General features: G+C 43.0%; 2 protein-coding genes across 7 annotated transcripts in view; one reads left to right on the top strand and one right to left on the bottom strand.

Moving 5' to 3' along the window:
• The window catches only part of HECTD1 (HECT domain E3 ubiquitin protein ligase 1), an 85,254-nt gene extending 83,378 nt beyond the window's left edge, over positions 1 to 1,876 (bottom strand). For 5 of the 6 annotated variants that reach the window (XM_027569644.2, XM_027569648.2, XM_027569646.2 and 2 more), the window contains exons 1-2: positions 1,699 to 1,876; positions 85 to 357 (exon numbers count right to left, since the gene is read on the bottom strand). In XM_027569644.2, the coding sequence (XP_027425445.1) occupies positions 85 to 224 (140 nt within the window). In that variant the 5' untranslated portion in view covers positions 225 to 357; positions 1,699 to 1,876. The remainder of the gene's footprint in view (positions 1 to 84; positions 358 to 1,698) is intronic. The other variant, XM_027569645.2, reaches the window with a different exon arrangement.
• On the top strand, positions 1,124 to 8,783 carry LOC113909283 (collagen alpha-1(I) chain-like). The gene is made up of 4 exons (XM_027570354.2): positions 1,124 to 1,179; positions 1,291 to 2,659; positions 4,210 to 4,306; positions 8,720 to 8,783. Exons 1-2 carry the CDS (start codon positions 1,124 to 1,126, stop codon positions 2,606 to 2,608), a joined length of 1,374 nt encoding a protein of 457 aa, XP_027426155.1. The 3' UTR covers positions 2,609 to 2,659; positions 4,210 to 4,306; positions 8,720 to 8,783.
• Positions 8,784 to 17,189: the final 8,406 nt, after the last annotated feature.

Raw genomic sequence — 17,189 nt, 5'->3', positions numbered from 1 at the left:
AGTCTACACAAACTGAAGTCAGCAAATGGTTGAAAACAGATGTCACCACAGCAACCCCAAAAGATGATGAAGGGATGTACTTACGTTTCAAAACAACGATCCACGTTGTCAGACATCAAAAGCAGCATGCATAGCTGTTCAAGGGCTATTAGTTGCATATCCCTTTCATCTCCCTGTCCCATCTGTAGCCATTCCAGCAGTGTATCAGGATCCACATCTGCCATGGTTTTTTAAAAGCCTCTTTGCTTAAATTAAAAAAGTAAAAGGAAAAAGTCCTTTAAATATCCAGGACTGATCAGCCTGGGTTTAAAAAATTTTCTTTTACATCAGCTAGAACCAAATGTTCTTGGTGTCCTCCTAGGAATCAGAAAAGACTCATAAGTATGTTTAAGAGAGTACTTTAATGCAGTTTTTCAACTTTATTTCCCCAGTTTAACATTCATATATCATACTAAATAAAAACCAGTTTTGCGCTAGAGTATAAGCTGATTAGGTTGCTACTTAACTGGAAACCAGAGCTGTCTTTGTCAAACACAGTCAAACTTCAGATCCCACTACTGCTATCACCAAAGTCTGTGCCAAAAGTCAAAGAACACCTTACTAAAGGTCTTTTTTTTTTCCCCCAGCAAACTTCTTCCCCCGTCCTCCACCCAAAACTGATCTTCAGGTAAGTGTTAGATTCAGTATTTTGAGATGATTCTAAGCACTGTGTCCAGTCCCCCTTCAAATTAAGTTTCTGCTTTGAAATGATCTCCAATTCCACAAATTCTGCTGACTTCCCAATTTACTTACTGCTCCTTAAGACATCCACATACAAACAATAATTAGGTACAAGTTGTATCTATGAATAAAGGCGTGGTTAAGAATTCTGGCTGTCTTGGCAACTCTTAAAAGTTTAAAAAGAAATGCTAAAAGTAAATGCAATGGACTAACACCTTACGGATCCGCATACAGGCCAATCTATGGCCCTCTTTCCCCATCCCCACAGAATGGGGCTGTTGGTTTAAAATAATAATAATAATAATAATAATACAAAATTGAGAAGCAGCCCCAAGAGGCAAGTCATTACAAAAGCCCGGAGGCGCCCCGACGGAAGGACAGCTTTGGATCCCAGGTAACCCAGATGCAGGTGTGTGAATCCAGCCGCCGGTCCCGGTGGGCACTCAACGGCGGCGACCAGCAAGGATGACCCAACACTCCGGGCCCAGTCGAGCGCCGCGCCGGGAAGTGCAGGCACTGCGCTCTGGTTTCCTGGCACCAAACCTTGCTAAGTTAGCTACCTGTGTCTAGGAGGGGGAAGTTCTGGAGGAGAGGCAGCAAGCCTCCGTGCCCAGAGCAGGCCGCCGGGCCGAGCAGGGCGGCGGGTCTCTCGGGAGCGGCGTCCGGAACTTCGAGGCTCGGGGGGACGTCCCTGGCCCCACCGGGAGGCGAACCCTTCTCAAGGGCAAGGGGGGCCCGCCCTGGGCTCCGGTTCGGGCAAGCCAGGCTCCGGCTCGAACAAGGCGGGCCCCACCGCCGGCAGGGCCGGGGGAGGGGAACAAAGGGGCTAAGCGGGTTAGTCCGCAGCAGCCCGGCCGACCTCACCCGGAGCCGGGGTCTCGCTCCCCGCACGCCGCCGGGCATCCCGGGTCCGGCCCACAGGCCTGGCCGTTCCGACCGCCTAAGGCGCTTCCGCCTCTCTGTCCCTCAAGCTCTTACCCGGGCTTGTCGTCCCAAACCGCTCCGGTCCAGCTCCAAGCAGGCCGCGGGCAGAGCCAGGCCCGGCCGCGGCCCTCGAGTTACCAGGAAGCCGCAGGCCGCGCAGGTCGAGCCGGGCAAGCGGCACAGGAAAAGCCGCGCCTCGTCCCTCCCCTTCCTCCGCGGGGACCTGGTGACAGGGAAGCGAGAGGTTCCCCCGACCGGCGGCAGCCAGCGCACGTCCGGTCCCCGGCACGCGGCTCCTCAGGCCCGCAGCTCAGAGGCCCGCGAGGTGCTGCCGGCGGCTGCGGCTGGGGGTGGCCGCGTCCATCGCGATCCCGGAGGGGGAAGGGAGGAGGGTCGGGCGAGAGCGGGGAGGGGAAGCTGCGGAGGGCAGCCGAGCTCGGTGGAGGCGGAGCAAATCGACTCTCCCGGCAGCGACCCCACCGGCCGCCAGGTGGGGCGCTGCGGAGACCGGTCGGCCGGCGGTGCAGTAGCCCCAACCTGGGGAGCCGGGCGGCGGTATCCGTGGCCGCCACTACTAGGACTCTCTGGCCCTGCGGGCCTCGGACGCCTTAGTCAGCTGTCGCTTCTCTGTCGTACGCCCGCACACTGGTGCACGCACGCTCAGCCTGTTTTGCACCGTGCCTACACACTTGGCGTGCTCCTGCTGTTAGGCCCCCACGCTACACGTCATAGCTGTGGCCAACCTGTCCTTGCCGAACCCCGGCGGGCCGGGCAGCCCGTACTCCGCCGCGAGCTCCCCCTTCCCCGCGGGGCAGCCCTACTCGCGCACGGAAGTGCGTCGCGGGAGGAAAAGCATCTCCCTGGGGTCTTAGGAGGCAAACCGCCCGCAGTTCACCAGAAGGAAAAACCTTTCACCACAACCCCGGGAAGTAAATATTTTCAAGCATTGTCTCCGTTGCACTGATGAGAGAACTGAGGCTCCAAAAAGCGTAAATTCAGGCCCAGTGGCGTCCCGGTAAGCCGCACCGCTGAGAGGGTGCTTTTGACTCTTTTTCCTGTGGGTTGTGGTCTCAAGTACCTCCGTGGTTAGTCCCCTTCAAACGTTTTGTGTTTCACACGGTTTGAGAATAAAATAGGCCTGCTTATAAGTCCTACTTGGAGATTTTTCGGATGTAGTTAATTGGAAATGTGAATATAGTTTTTTTTAAATAAAGAAATGAATCCCTTGGTTTGGGAGATAAGTAAACCCATACCTCAGACACTCTCACTGTACTCTCCCCTTTTCATCTTTTATAACAAAAATGAATATTACATAATAGTATTTGAGCTGTGTTCCTTCAAGCAATCTGCATATGCTTGAAGAACCAGTATTTTGGAAATTACAGATTTGCACTTCAAATATATATAGGCACATATCCCACTGTCACAGGTCATGGTCCCTAGGTTTCCTGTTACCAGTTCAAATCAAGAGAAAAGGGTAGAGGATTCTACTATCTTGTCACAACTACAACACGTGACAATAATTGTTTGGGAGCTATGACTATGATGTGGAGCTGCCAATAAAATCTTCAAGGAGGAGGGTCTTTATGGACTGTGAAGAGTGGGTGGGATATGGACAGTGCAAGGGAGGGCAAAGAATACAAGCAAAGCCTGATATCTTCTGACAAAGGAAAGGGGAACTGTGCCCCAAGCAAAGAACCTGCATTAAGCAATGAAGGGGAGACAAGGTAGGGACTAAAGCATGCAGGGCCTTGCATGCCAGCTGCAGAATTTTGGCTTAGATAAGTAACAAGTTTTGGATTAGAACACTGAGGGGAAAAATCAGTCTTAGAAAGATTGATAGAATGGCTAAAAGGAGCTACCTAGACAAGACAATTAGCTGGGAGGTTGCTGAAATCCGCTAATGGTGGAGGAAGGAAGGGCCTAGTTATTGGCAATAAGAATGAAGAAGAGCTAAATCTAACAATCATTTTTTAAAAAGACAGATCAGAATTTAAATATTAACTTCAATTCTTTTTTATTCTTTATTTTTTTAAGAGATTTTTACTTATTTAAGATAGAGTGAGAGTGAGCGAGAGAGCACGAGCAGGGGGAGCAGAGGAAGAGGAAGCAGGCTCCCCGCTGAGCAGAGAGCCCTGCCCCCGGGACTCAATCCCAGGACCCTGGGATCATGACCTGAGCTGAAGGCAGACACTTAACTGAGCTGAGCAGAGAGCCCTGCGCGGGACTCAATCCCAATCATGACCTGAGCTGAAGGCAGACGCTTAACTGACTGAGCCACGCAGGTGCCCCGACAATTCTTATTTTTTAACCTGCAGAGAGGACTTGGAAGCTAAGAAAGTGATTATGCTATTAACAGAAAATAGAAAAGTTAGAAGACACTACACTTAATTTTTTAAGGCATATTTTCCTTTATTCCCCCACCATCTTTATTCGCAGCACCCCACATATACCCCAAAATAAATGACTTGTAGTATGCTTTAAAGAAACCTTATCCAAAAAGTGCTATGACTTTTATTGTGATTTCATTATTATGTTATTTTAAATTAAAATATGAAATTCCAGAACAAGAACAATCAAGTAAAAGAATAAAGCCCTAACAAAGCAGAAGATCTTGTGAAGGCAACTGACCATACCTGAATATATATCCCAAGCAACCAGGGTATGTTTACATGTTAATATTTCACCTCCATGTCAAAATATAAGAATAATGGCCATTGGGGGACGCTTGGGTGGCTCAGTCAGTTAAGTACCTGACTTCAGCACAGGTGATTTCAGAGTCCTTGGATCAAGCCTCTCATAGCAGATGCTGCTAGGCAGGGAGTCTGCTTGAGGATTCTCTCTCTCCCTCTCCGTTTGCCCCTCCCCCGGCTCATGTTCTCTCTCTCTCTCAAATAAATAAATCAATCTTAAAAAAAAAAGAAGAATGGCCATTGGGAATTGCTATGTACCAGAAGGCACAGTGAGTCACAGACTTCATCTTCGATAAACTATATAAAAGTTTAGGAGAGGGCGCCTGGGTGGCTCAGTTGGTTGGGTGACTGCCTTCGGCTCGGGTCGTGATCCTGGAGTTCTGGGATCGAGTCCCACGTCGGGGTCCCTGCTCAGTGAGGAGTCTGCTTCATCCTCTGACCCTACCCCCTCTTGTGCACTTTCTCTCACTCTCTCTCAAATAAATAAATAAAATCTTTAAAAAAAAAAAGTCTAGGAGAAGGTAGATGTGAACCACTTCACTTGTCTTCCTCCATGATAATACTTATCACAGCAATATTGTCAACTACACTGAGAACATCAAGGAGGTAATGGCATGTCAGAAGGCTTCAAAAATGCTGTGTGGGGGCCTGGGTGGCTCAGTCATTAAGCGTCTGCCTTTGGCTCAGGTCATGATCCCAGGGTCCTGGGATCGAGCCCCGCATCGGGCTCCTGCTCAGCGGGAAGCCTGCTTCTCCCTCTCCCACTTCCCCTGCTTGTGTTCCCTCTCTCACTGTGTCTCACTCTCTGTCAAATAAATAAATAAAATCTTTAAAAACAAAAAATGATGTGTGAACTAGATCTCAAATGTTCAGTTGGAGCTGGCCAGACATTAGGAAGACCAGGTGGAGAGGCACAGAAGTGTGAAGAGGGCTCCTTTTTGGGAAACAGGGAAGAGGTCACCATTTGGGCATAGGCCCCACTTTTATGAAGTATCTTCAATATATACACAGTTAACTGGGATTGATTCACAGGTTCAGAAAGAAAGACAGCATTCAAATTTAAACTCTTATCCCACTGACATTACTATGAATTAATTTTTAAAATAAATCTTATGAATAACACAGTTACATGGCATCACGTTTTTTATCTATTAAAAGCATCATTAGATGTAAATATTTCAAACATGCTACAAAAAATGTCTGGGCATTTCTTCAACTTTTAACTGGAAATGGGACTTTCTCTGGCTTCTCTCAACTTCTGAGAAGCTGTAACTATGAAAGAGTGTGGCCATTTTGGAACAGTAGGAAATGAAATTTGGCTGGAACCTCGGGTAGAGTTAGTGGCTGGAAGAGAACGTTGAGGTTAATTGGAATTAGTTTGCTAACAATCTTGAACACCATGGTAAGGAGTCTGAAGTTTGTTCTTTGGGCAATGGGGAGGCTTTGGATGTTGTAAACAAAGGAGCACTGTGATGTGATGCAGGTGTTAGGATTATTAGCCATCTTCATGTTAAAAGTGATTTCTATAAGGGTGCCTGGCTGTCTCAGTCAGTAGGGTATGTGACTTTTGATATTAGGGTTGTGAGTTCAAGCCCCATGTTGGACATAGAGCTTACTTTAAAAAATTAAAAAACCATAAAATTGATTTCTATAAAGATTTACAGTTAGCAAGAGACTTTAACAAAAATTATTTAATCCTCCTATATTATTTAATATATATGAAAAATGATCTAACTGTGTTATCATAAGCATTATTTTACATAAGAGAAAAAGCTCAGACAAGTTAGGTGACTTGCTCCTGCTCTCACAGCTAGTAAAGGACAGGTCTAGTTCTCAAACCTAGTCCTTCAACTCTTGGGCTCTTAGAGTCTGAAGGAATATTCAAAATAACCTGGGGTGCCTGACTAGCTCAGTAGCGGAAGCATGCCACTCTTGATCTCAGGGTTGTGAGTTCAAGCCCCACATTGGATGTAGAGATTACTTAAATAAAGAAAGAAACTAAAAAAGAGAGAGAGAGATAACCTATTCTACCTTCCTTCATGTTGAAAACAAAACAAAGACAAAAACAAAAAAACAGCGTAGTCATTTGTCTGTGCCATCCCTGACTTGTTATCCAGATTCTTCTTTTTTTTAAAGATTTTATTTATTTATTTGAGAGAGAGAGAATGAGAGATAGAGAGCACGAGAGGGAAGAGGGTCAGAGGGAGAAGCAGACTCCCTGCTGAGCAGGGAGCCCGATGTGGGACTCGATCCCGGGACTCCAGGATCATGACCTGAGCCGAAGGCAGTCGCTTAACCAACTGAGCCACCCAGGCGCCCCTATCCAGATTCTTCTATAATATTTCCAGTGTTGGAAATTATTACTTCATGAGGCAATGCATTTTACTTTGATCTACCAGCTTCAGTTATTAAAAGGTGGTATGGTAAAAGGCTATACACATGAGAGTTGGCTGAGCAATGTGTGAAAACCAGTTCCCATTTTACTAGCTTGGTGAACTTGGCAAATTATTTAATTCTTCCAAACCTCAGTTTCTTTATATGTAAAGTAGGATAACCACAGCTACCTAATCAGATGGATGTTAGGAGAATTTAAGGCAATTATGCATGCAAAAACCTAGGCCAGTAGTTCTCAACCTTAGCTGCGTTTTAGATTCATTGGAGAACATTTTTTTTTAATGATTTTATTTATTTATTGACAGAGAGAAAGTGAGAGAGGGAACACAAGCAGGGGGAATGGGGGAGGGAGAAGCAGGCTTCCCACCAAGCAGGGAGCCCGATGCGGGGCTCAATGTGGGGCTGGATCCCAGGACACTGGGATCATGACCGGAGCCAAAGGCAGACGCTTAATGACTGAGCCACCCAGGCGCCCCGGGGAACATTTAAAAAAAAAAAAACAAACTATTTTTTAAACAAACTGAGGGTTCTAGAGGGAAGGGGGTAGGGGGATGGGTTAGCCTGGTGATGGGTATTAAAGAGGGCACGTTCTGCGTGGAGCACTGGGTGTTATGCACAAACAATGAATCATGGAACTCTACATCACAAACTAATAATGTAATGTATGGTGATTAACATAATAAAAAATTTTAAAGAAAAAAATAAACTATTTTTTAGAGCCGTTTTTAGGTACAGCAAATTGAGCAGAAAGTACAGTTTCCATATACCTTCCTACCCTTATATATGCACAGCCTTCTTCACTTTCAACATCCCTGACCAGGGGCTCCTGGGTGGCTCAGTCAGTAAAGTGTCTGCCTTTGGCTCAGGTCATGATCCCAGAGTCCTGGGATTAGCCCCACATTGGGCTTCTACTCAGCAAAAAGCCTACTTCTCCCTCTCCCGCTCCCCCAGGTTAGCTTGTGCTCTCTCTCTGTCAAAATAAATAAAATCTTAAAAAAAAAAAATCTCCCACCAGCCTAGTATATTTGTTACAATTAATGAATCTGCATTGACATACCACTGCCACTCAAAGCCCATGGTTTACATTAGGATTCACTCTTGGTGTTGTACATTCTATAGGCTTTGGCAAATGAAATGTACCATGACACATTTTCATCATTATAGTATCATACAGAATAGTTTCACTGCCTTAAAGATCACCTGTATTCCATCTATTCAGTTCTCCCTCCCTTGTAGCCCTAGTAACCACAAATCTTATTTACTGTGTTCATAGTTTTGCCTTTTCCAGAATGTTATACAGTTGGAATCATATAGTATGTAGCTTTTTTGTTTTTGTTTGTTTGTTTGTTTGTTTGTTTAAAGATTTCATCTATTCATTTGAGACACAGAGATACAGAGAGAGCACAAGAGGGAGAGAAGCAGTGGGAGAAGGAGAAGCAGTCTCCCCACTGAGCCAGGAGCTCGACATGGGGCTCAATCCCAAGACCCTGGGATCATGACCCGAGCTGAAGGCAGACACTCAACCATCTGAACTACCCAGGTGCCCCACTATGTAGCCTTTTTGGATTGGCTTCTGTCACCTAATAATATGCATTTAAGGTTCTTCCATGTCTTTTCAGGGTTTAATAACTCATTTCTTTTAGGACTGAATAATATTCTATTGTCTGGATGTACCACAGGTTATTAATCCATCTACCTACTGAAGAACATCTAGGATGCTCCCAAATTTTGGCAATAGGAATAAAGCTGCTCTAAATATCCATGTGTAGGGGCGCCTGGGTGGCTCAGATGGTTAAGTGTCTACCTTCGGCTCAGGTCATGATTCCAGGGTCCTGGGATCAAGTTACACATCGGGCTTCCTTCTAGGCGGGGAGCCTGCTTCTCCCTCTGCCTCTGCCTCTCTCTCTCTCTCTGACTCTCATGAATAAATAATTAAAACATTTAAAAAATAAATATTCATGTGTAGTTTTTTCTTTTTTCATGTGCAGGTTTTTATGTGGACATAAGCTTTCAACTCATTTGGATAAACAACCAAGGAGCATGATTTCTGGATCATATGGTAAGAATATGTTTAGTGGGTTTTTTTTTTCTTAAGTTTTTATTTATTTATTTGAGAGTGAGAGAGAGAGCAAGAGCAAGAGCACGAGCTGGGGCGGGGCAGTGTGAGAGGGAGAAGGTGAGAGACAAGCAGACTCCCCTGCTGGAGCCCAACTTGGGGCTGATCCCAAGACCCTAAGATCATGACCTGAGCTGAAGTCAAAAGCATAACTGACTGAGCCACCCGGGCGCCCCAGAATATGTTTAGTTTTATAAGTGCCCAACTGTCTTCCAAAGTAGCTATACCATTTTGCATTCCCATAAGCAATGAATGAGAGTTACTGTTGCTCCACATTCTCATCAGCATTTGGTCTTATCATTGTTTTGGATTTTGCCCATTCTAATAGGTATATAATGGTAATATATTGGTTTTTTTTAAAGATTTTATTTATTTATTTGAGAGAGAGAATGAGAGAGAGCAGGAGAGGGAAGAGGGTCAGAGGGAGAAGCAGACTCCCCGCTGAGCCGGGAGCCCGATGCGGGACTCGATCCTGGGACTCCAGGATCATGACCTGAGCCGAAGGCAGTCGCTTAACCAACTGAGCCACCCAGGCGCCCGGTAATATATTGTTTTAATTTGCAATTCCCTAATGACATGTTATATCGGGCATCTTTTCATATACTTATTTGCCATATCTTCTTTGGTGAGGTATGTCTTTGGATCTGTTACCCATTTTTAAATTGGATTATTCATTTACTTATTGTTGAATTTTAAGAGTTTTTTTTTTAAATAGTCTCCACACCCAGCTTGAAGAATTCTTTGTTTATTTTCATAATAGTTTTTATCAGATGTATTCTTTTTTTTTAAGATTTTTTTTATTTATTTGAGAGAGAGAATGAGGGAGAGAGAGAGCATGAGAGGGGGCAGGGTCAGAGGGAGAAGCAAACTCCCCGCAGAGCAGGGAGCCCAATGTGGGACTCGATCCCGGGACTCCAGGATCATGACCTGAGCTGAAGGCAGTCACTTAACCAACTGAGCCACCCAGGCGCCCTATCAGATGTATTCTTGTAAATTTTTCTTCACCTGGGGAGCTTTTACTTTTTATTTTATCTTATTTTTAGAAGATTTTATTTATTCATCTGACAGAGAGAGAGCCAGTGAGAGAGGGAACACAAGCAGGGGAGTGGGAGAGGGAGAAGCAGACCTCCCGCTGAGCAGGAAGCCCGATGCGCGGCTCGATCCCAGGACCCTGGGATCATGACAGGAGCCGAAGACAGATGCTTAACGACTGAGTCAACCAGGTGCCCCAACCTGGGGAGCTTTTAAAATGTCAGATGCCATGGGGCACCTGGGTGGCCCAGTTGGTTAAGTGGCTACCTTCGGCTCCGGTCATGATCCCAGGGTCCTGGGATCCAGCCCCACATCAGGCTCCCTGCTCAGCGGAGAGTCTGCTTCTCCCTCTTCCTCTACCCCTCCCCTGTGCTCGTGCTCTCTCTCTCTCTCTCAAATAAATAAATAAAATCGTAAATAAATAAATAAGTCAGATGCAAGGGTGCCTGGGTAGCGCAGTTGGTTGGGCGACTGACTCTTGGTTTCCACTCAGGTCATGGTCTCAGGCTTATGGGATCAAACCCTGATTCAGGCTCTGCACTCAGCAAGGAGTATGCTTAGGATTCTGTCTCCCTGTCCCTCTGCCCCTCCCGTTCGTGTTCTCTCTCTCTCTCTCAGATATATAAATCTTTAAAATGTCAGATGCCCAGGCCATATCTCAGACCACTTCAGTCAGAATCTCTAAAGGTAAGATCCAACCATCAGTATTTTTTAAAGTGCTCTACGAGACTTTAATGTGTAGCCAAGGCTGAGAGCCATTGGCGTAAGTCAATACAATAATAATAATATTTAAGTATAATTATAGTAACACTTATTATTATTGCAGCTAGATTTTATTGGACATTTATCGTGTCCTAACACTTTTCTAAACGTATTACAAGTATTACTTCATTATGCATATTAACTACTTTGACATGTTATCTGTGTGACCTTGGTCTTTTCTGAACTTTACTATTCTGTAAGACCAAGATAATAATAGAAACTAAGGCCCTCATTGAATGATTATACTAAACAAGATAATGCATGTAAAATGCATATCATATATTAAATATTCAAAAAAAGCCAGCTATTAATATTACTGTATTATGAGTTCTGCTGTTTTGTGTGGCCTGCTAGGTCAGCTCCCTCTTTATAGGACAGGTCATGAAGCAACTGAAGACAACAGTTATTTTCCCATGTCCTCTCTTCTCCAGGCAAAACAAGTCGAGTCCATTCAACTGTTTTACACACCTTGGGCATGTTCCAGCTTCTCCATGTTAATTAACTGATTTCTAAGTCTAAAACAGTGCTTCAAATGAGATCAGACCAGAACAGAGGAGTGTAATCTTTTTTGCTCTGAGTTAGGAGCATGGTAATCACATCACTGTTTTGGCTCACAAAGAGTTTGCAGTAAACTAAAGTCCTAATGTCTTGTTCCCTGAACTTCCAAGGCAGCCTCCCTTCAATCTTTTAATATGATATTTTGTCCTTAATATTTAGACTTATTAAAATAATTTTGTTCGTTCTGTCTCAATCTCTTTGAATATCATCAGATACTACAATGTATCATCCATACCCTCAGATTCTTTGTTAGAAGTCAGTTAGATAAGGGCGCCTGGCTGGCTCAGTTGGTTAGGTGTCTGCCTTTGGCTCAGGTCATGATCCCAGGGTCCTGGGATCGAGCCCCACATCAGGCTCCTTGCTCAGCAGGGGGTCTGCTTCTCCCTCTGCCTGCTGTTTCCCCTGGTTATGCTCTCTTCTCTGACAAATAAATAAATAAAATCTTAGGGAAAAAAAAGTGAATTAGATAAAGGTGTTTAACAGTACATGGCCAACACGAAGGCTCTGGCATATTACAAACCTTTCACCAAGAAGTTATTTATCCATTAAGTAACATTTTCTGGGTATAGTTATTCAGGTAACTAGGACTTTACCTTATGACTTTATCTAACAACATTATCATCTGACCCACTTATCTCTTTCTTGGCAATAAGAATTTTAATATACTTTCATTTAAAAAGTGGCAATATGGCGCACCTGGGTGGCTCACTTGGTTAAGCATCTGCCTTCACCTAGGGTCATGATCCCAGAGTCCTGGGATCAAGCCCCACTTCGGGCTCCCTGCTCAATGGGGAGCATGCTTCTCCCTCTCCCTCTGCCTGCTGCTCCCCCTGCTCATGTTCTCTCTGTCTCTGTCAAATAAATAAATAAAGATCTTTAAAAAAAAGTGGCAATATTAGGAAAATGAAAATCAAAATTGATTTTTGTAGTACAGAATGAACATATTTGGGGGCGCCTGGGTGGCCCAGATGGTTGTGTCTGCCTTCGGCTCAGGTCATGATTCCAGGGTCCTGGGACCCACATCGGGCTCCTGGCTCATCAGGGAGCCTGCTTCTCCTTCTCCCTCTGCCTCTCCCCCTGCCCCTGCTCTCTCTCTCTCTCTCTCTATCTCTGTGTCTCAAATGAATAAATAAAATCTTAAAAAAAATAAAAAATAAAATAAAAAATAAAAATAAATAAAAAGAAGAATGAACATATTTGTATCTAACATATTTTTAAAATTTTTTAAATATTTTTATTTATTTATTTGAGAGAGAGCACGAAAATACACACACGAAGTGGGGAAGGGGCAGAAGGAGATGGAGAAGCAGACTCCCTGCTGAGCAGGGAACCCCACCTGGAGCCTGTCATGGGGTTCAACGTGGGGTTCAATCCCAGGACCTTGAGATCATAACCTGAGCTGAAGACAGATGCTTAACCAATTGAGCAACTTGTACCTAAGATTTTAAAGGAAATCTTGTCAGGGGCACCTGGGTGGCTTAGTCGATAAGCGTCTGCCTTCGGCTCAGGTCATGATCCCGGGGTCCTGGGATCGAGCTCCGCATCGGGCTCCCTGCTCCGCGGGAAGCCTGCTTCTCCCTCTCCCACTCCCCCTGCTTGTGTTCCCTCTCTCAATGTGTCTCTCTCTGTCAAATAAATAAATAAAATCTTTAAAAATAATAATAATAAAGGAAATCTTGTCAAATGCCTTCTTGAAATTCACTTACTTCAACTATGGCATCCCAGTAATAACATTTGGGGAAATTGCATGAAGGATATATATAGGAACTCTTATTTTATTTGCAACTTTTTTTTTATGTCTAAGCTTATTTCAAAATTAAGAGTTAAAAAACAAGACTAGCTTGAGATGACAAATTATTAGTAATACTGTCATCTAGGACTCACTCTTCCAAAGATTTAAAAAATAATGCATTTAAAAATAAATTCTAGAATTTTGACAATTTGTTACAAGATTCACTGTATCCAATATATATCCCTTGGTAGTGAAGACAAAAACCAAATTATAGTTGTAAAAGTTGTGTGCTTTATGTTCCTAGATAGTTTTCTTGCTCCAAGACTAAAAAACCCTTCTATAATTTGCTATTTGTAAATATCCTGTATCCTTCATCTTGAGGAAAATTACTCTTGCAGATAGTTTATTATTCTTCTTTAGCATACTTGGGTATATAATAGTTGCTTTGTAGGCTTACAGAAAGAGTATGATCTGCTTTATAAAAACTTGTTCAATAAAAAACTTTCAAGGACCTAACCTTTGTAAGGAATTATATGCTCTAATTACAGATTTCAAAATATGCATTAAGGGAAAAACATACATAATAAGTTGTATAATTTGAAGTGTCTCCTTCTGGATATTTGCGAGGAGGGGATTATTGTTAATTGTTTTTATTTTATCTATGATAATAGTGTAATGGTTATATTTTCTTAAAAAGAGTCCTTATCACTTAGAGAAGCACACAAAAACATTTACAGATGAAATGATATAACTAGGATTTGCTTCAAAATAATTGACTGGTGCAGTCAGTAGGGCATCTGATTCTTGATCTTGGTCATAAGTTTGAGCCCCACATGGGGTGCAAAGTTTACTTTTGGGGAGGGGGGTGTAGAGTCTACTTTTAAAAAATAAATAAAATCTTTAGGGGCGCCTGGGTGGCTAAGATGGTTAAGTGTCTGCCTTCAGCTCAGGTCATGATCCCAGAGTCCTGGGATCGAGTCCCGCATCGGGCTCCCTGCTCCTTGGGAGCCTGCTTCTCCCTCTGCTTCTCTCTCTCTCCCTCTGTCTCTCATGAATAAATAAATAAAAATCTTAAAAAAATAAAAAAATAAAATAAATTAAAAAAATCTTTAAAAAAGTAATTTGAAGGGAGAGTGGGTAGAGTGAGATGAAATACCTTTGGCCATGCATTGAGGATAATTACTGAATCTGGGTAATAGGTACATGGGGATTCATTATACTAGTGTCTATACTTTCATGTGTGTTTAAAAATCCCATAATAAAAATATATGGGAGGTTTAGGAGGATAAAGGAAACAATATAGTATCTTGAAACAATCTGATAGAAATGTTTTTAAATTTGGGGGCACATGGGTGGCTCAGTCAGTTAAGTATCCAACTCTTGATTTCGACTCAGGTCATGATCTCAGGGTTGTGGGATTGAACCCCACATTGGGCTCCACACTGGGCATGGAGCCTGCTTGGGATTTTCTCTCTCCCTCTCCCTTTGCCTCTCCCCCTGCTAATGAATGAATGAATGAATAAAAGAAAGAAAGAAGGAAAGAAAGAAAGGAAGGAAGGAAGGAAGGAAGAAGAAAGAAAGAAGGAAAGAAAGAAAAGAAAGAAAGAAAGAAAGAAAGAAAGAAAGAAAGAAAGAAAGAAAGAAAAATGTTTTTTAAATTTTGAATTATGTCATCATTTAACCTAATATCTATGGGAAGAGCAATCGCTATAGTTATTTACTTAAGCTTTTTAAAACTCAAAATAATTTAACTTTGTTCCTATATTTTTTGCTACGTGATAAATTATGTTTTTGTTATATAATAAAGAGGAAACAAAAAAATTAAAAAGAGGTAGCATTCTAGGGGAAAACAAAAGGAACATATATTTTAATTGACTTACAAATACACAGAGCTTACCATGTGCAGGCATCATTTTAAGTGCTTTATAGTTACTAACTCACTTAATCCTCCTAATAACCCTACAAGGGACATAATGTTATTGTCTCCACTTTGTAAATGGGGAAAACAAGGCCTATAAGAGATTAAGTAACTATACAAGGCCACACAGCTGGTAAACAACAGAAGTGGGCTTTGAATCCAGAAAGCCTGGCTACGGAAACTCCTAGCCTTACCCTCTGCTATCTCTCTGTATTAAATGATTTTTCCCCCTGATGACAAGAAGAAATAACCTATAACCAAGCCTATGGAAATGATAGTATGAGTGCATAAAAATAAAAACACCAGGATATTTATTGCAGCATTTTTGTATTTATTGAATGTTGGAAACAGCTTACATGTTCTGCCAATAGCAAAGTGAACAAATCTGCACATCTTCATCTAATCTGTGCAGATGTTAAAAAAAAAAAAAGACATTATTGGGGCATTTGGGTCATTCAGTTAGTAGGGCATGCAACTCTTGATCTTGGGGTTGTGAGTTCAAGCCCCATGTTGGGCACAGAGCTTTCATTAAAAAAGAAGGAGAAGGCAGAGACTGACTTAGAAAAATGACAAAATTTTTTTTCTTTTCTTTCTTTTTTTAGAGAGGGAGAGAGTGGGGGTGGGAGGGGCAGAGGGAGAGAGAGAGAGAGAATCCCAAGCAGGCTCCACACCCAGTGTGACAGATATAGGGCTAGGTCTTATGACCCTAAGATCATGACCTGAGCTGACATCAAGAGTCAGACGCTTAACTGACTGAGCCACCAAGGCGCTCCTTTTTTATTTCTTTTTCTTTCTTTCTTTCTTTCTTTTTTTTTTAAAGATTTTATTTACTTATTTGACAGAGACACAGGCAGAGAGGGAACACAAGCAGGGCAGTGGGAGAGGGAGAAGCAGGCTTCCTGCTGAGCAAGGAGCCCGATGCAAGGCTCGATCCCAGAACCCTGGTAGCATGACCTGAGCCGAAGGCAGACGCTTAATGACTGAGCCACCCAGACACCCCTCTTTCTTTTTTTTTAAATGAAAAATATTTTAATCTAGAACAGTAAGTTGCAGATTCACAAACACATTAAGATCCCATTATATTTTGTTTGTCCCTGGTAATTTTTAAGTTTTTAATTTTAATTCCAGTATAGTTAACATACAGTGTTACATTAGTGAAACTAATTATGAATATATTAGTGAAACTAATTAGTGAAACTATTGAGTGTGACTCAATAATTATATACATTGGGGCACCTGGGTGGATCAGTCGGTTAAGCATCTGCCTTTGGCTCAGGTCATGATCCCAGGGTCCTAGGCTCCTTGCTCAGCAGGGAGTCTGCTTCTCCCTCTCCCACTGCCCCTGCTTGTGCTCTCTCTCTGTCAAATAAATTAATTAATTAAAAAAAATAATTCTTTACATTACTCAGTACTTATCATGATTAAGTGTTCTTTTTAATCCCCATCACCTCTTTCACCCACCCACCCCCACCTCCCCTTTGGTAACCAACAGTTTGTTCTATATAGTTAAGAGTCTGTTTCTTGGGACACCTGGTGGCTCAGTCGGTTAGGCATCTGACTCTTGGTTTTTCCTCAGGACATGATCTTGGGGTCATGAGATCGAGCTGTGAATCAGGCTCTGTGCTCAGCGCAGAGTCGGCTTGGGATTCAGTCTCTTCCTCTCCTTCTGCCCCTCCCCTCCAAAATAAATAAATAAATCTTAAAAAAAAAAAGTCTGTTTCTTGAGTGAAATCATATGGTATTTGTCTTTCTCTGACTTATTTCACTTAGCATTGTTATACTCTCTAGCTCCATCCATGTTGTTGCAAATGGCAAGATTTCATCCTTTTTTTTTTATAATTGAATAATATCCATTCAATATGTATACCACCTCTTCTTTATCCATTCATCTATTGATGGACACTTGAGCTGGTTCCATAATTTGGTTATTGTAAATAATGCTGCAATGAACATAGGGGTTCATATATCCTTTAGAATTAGTGTTTTTGTATTCAGTGGGTAAATACCCAGTAGTGTGATTGCAGTATCATGGGGTAGTTCTATTTTGAATTTTTTGAGGAACCTCCATACTGTTTTCCATAGTGGCTGCACCAGTTTGAATTCCCACCAACAGTGCATGAGGGTTTCTTTTTCCCACATTCTTTTTTTTTTTTTTTTAAGATTTTATTTATTGGGCACCTGGGTGACTCAGTCGGTTAAGCAACTGCCTTCGGCTCAAGTCATGATCCTGGGGTCCCGGGATCGAGTCTGCATTGGGCTCCTTGCTCAGTGGGGAGCCTGCTTCTCCCTCTGCCTGCCGCTCCCCCTGCTTGTGCACTCTCTCTCTCTCTCTCTGACAAA

This window comes from Zalophus californianus, chromosome 6, assembly GCF_009762305.2.
Source record: "Zalophus californianus isolate mZalCal1 chromosome 6, mZalCal1.pri.v2, whole genome shotgun sequence".
Classification (NCBI taxonomy): domain Eukaryota; kingdom Metazoa; phylum Chordata; class Mammalia; order Carnivora; family Otariidae; genus Zalophus; species Zalophus californianus.
The sequence above is the reverse complement of the archived record's forward strand: the minus strand, read 5'-3'. Positions and strand labels throughout refer to the sequence as shown.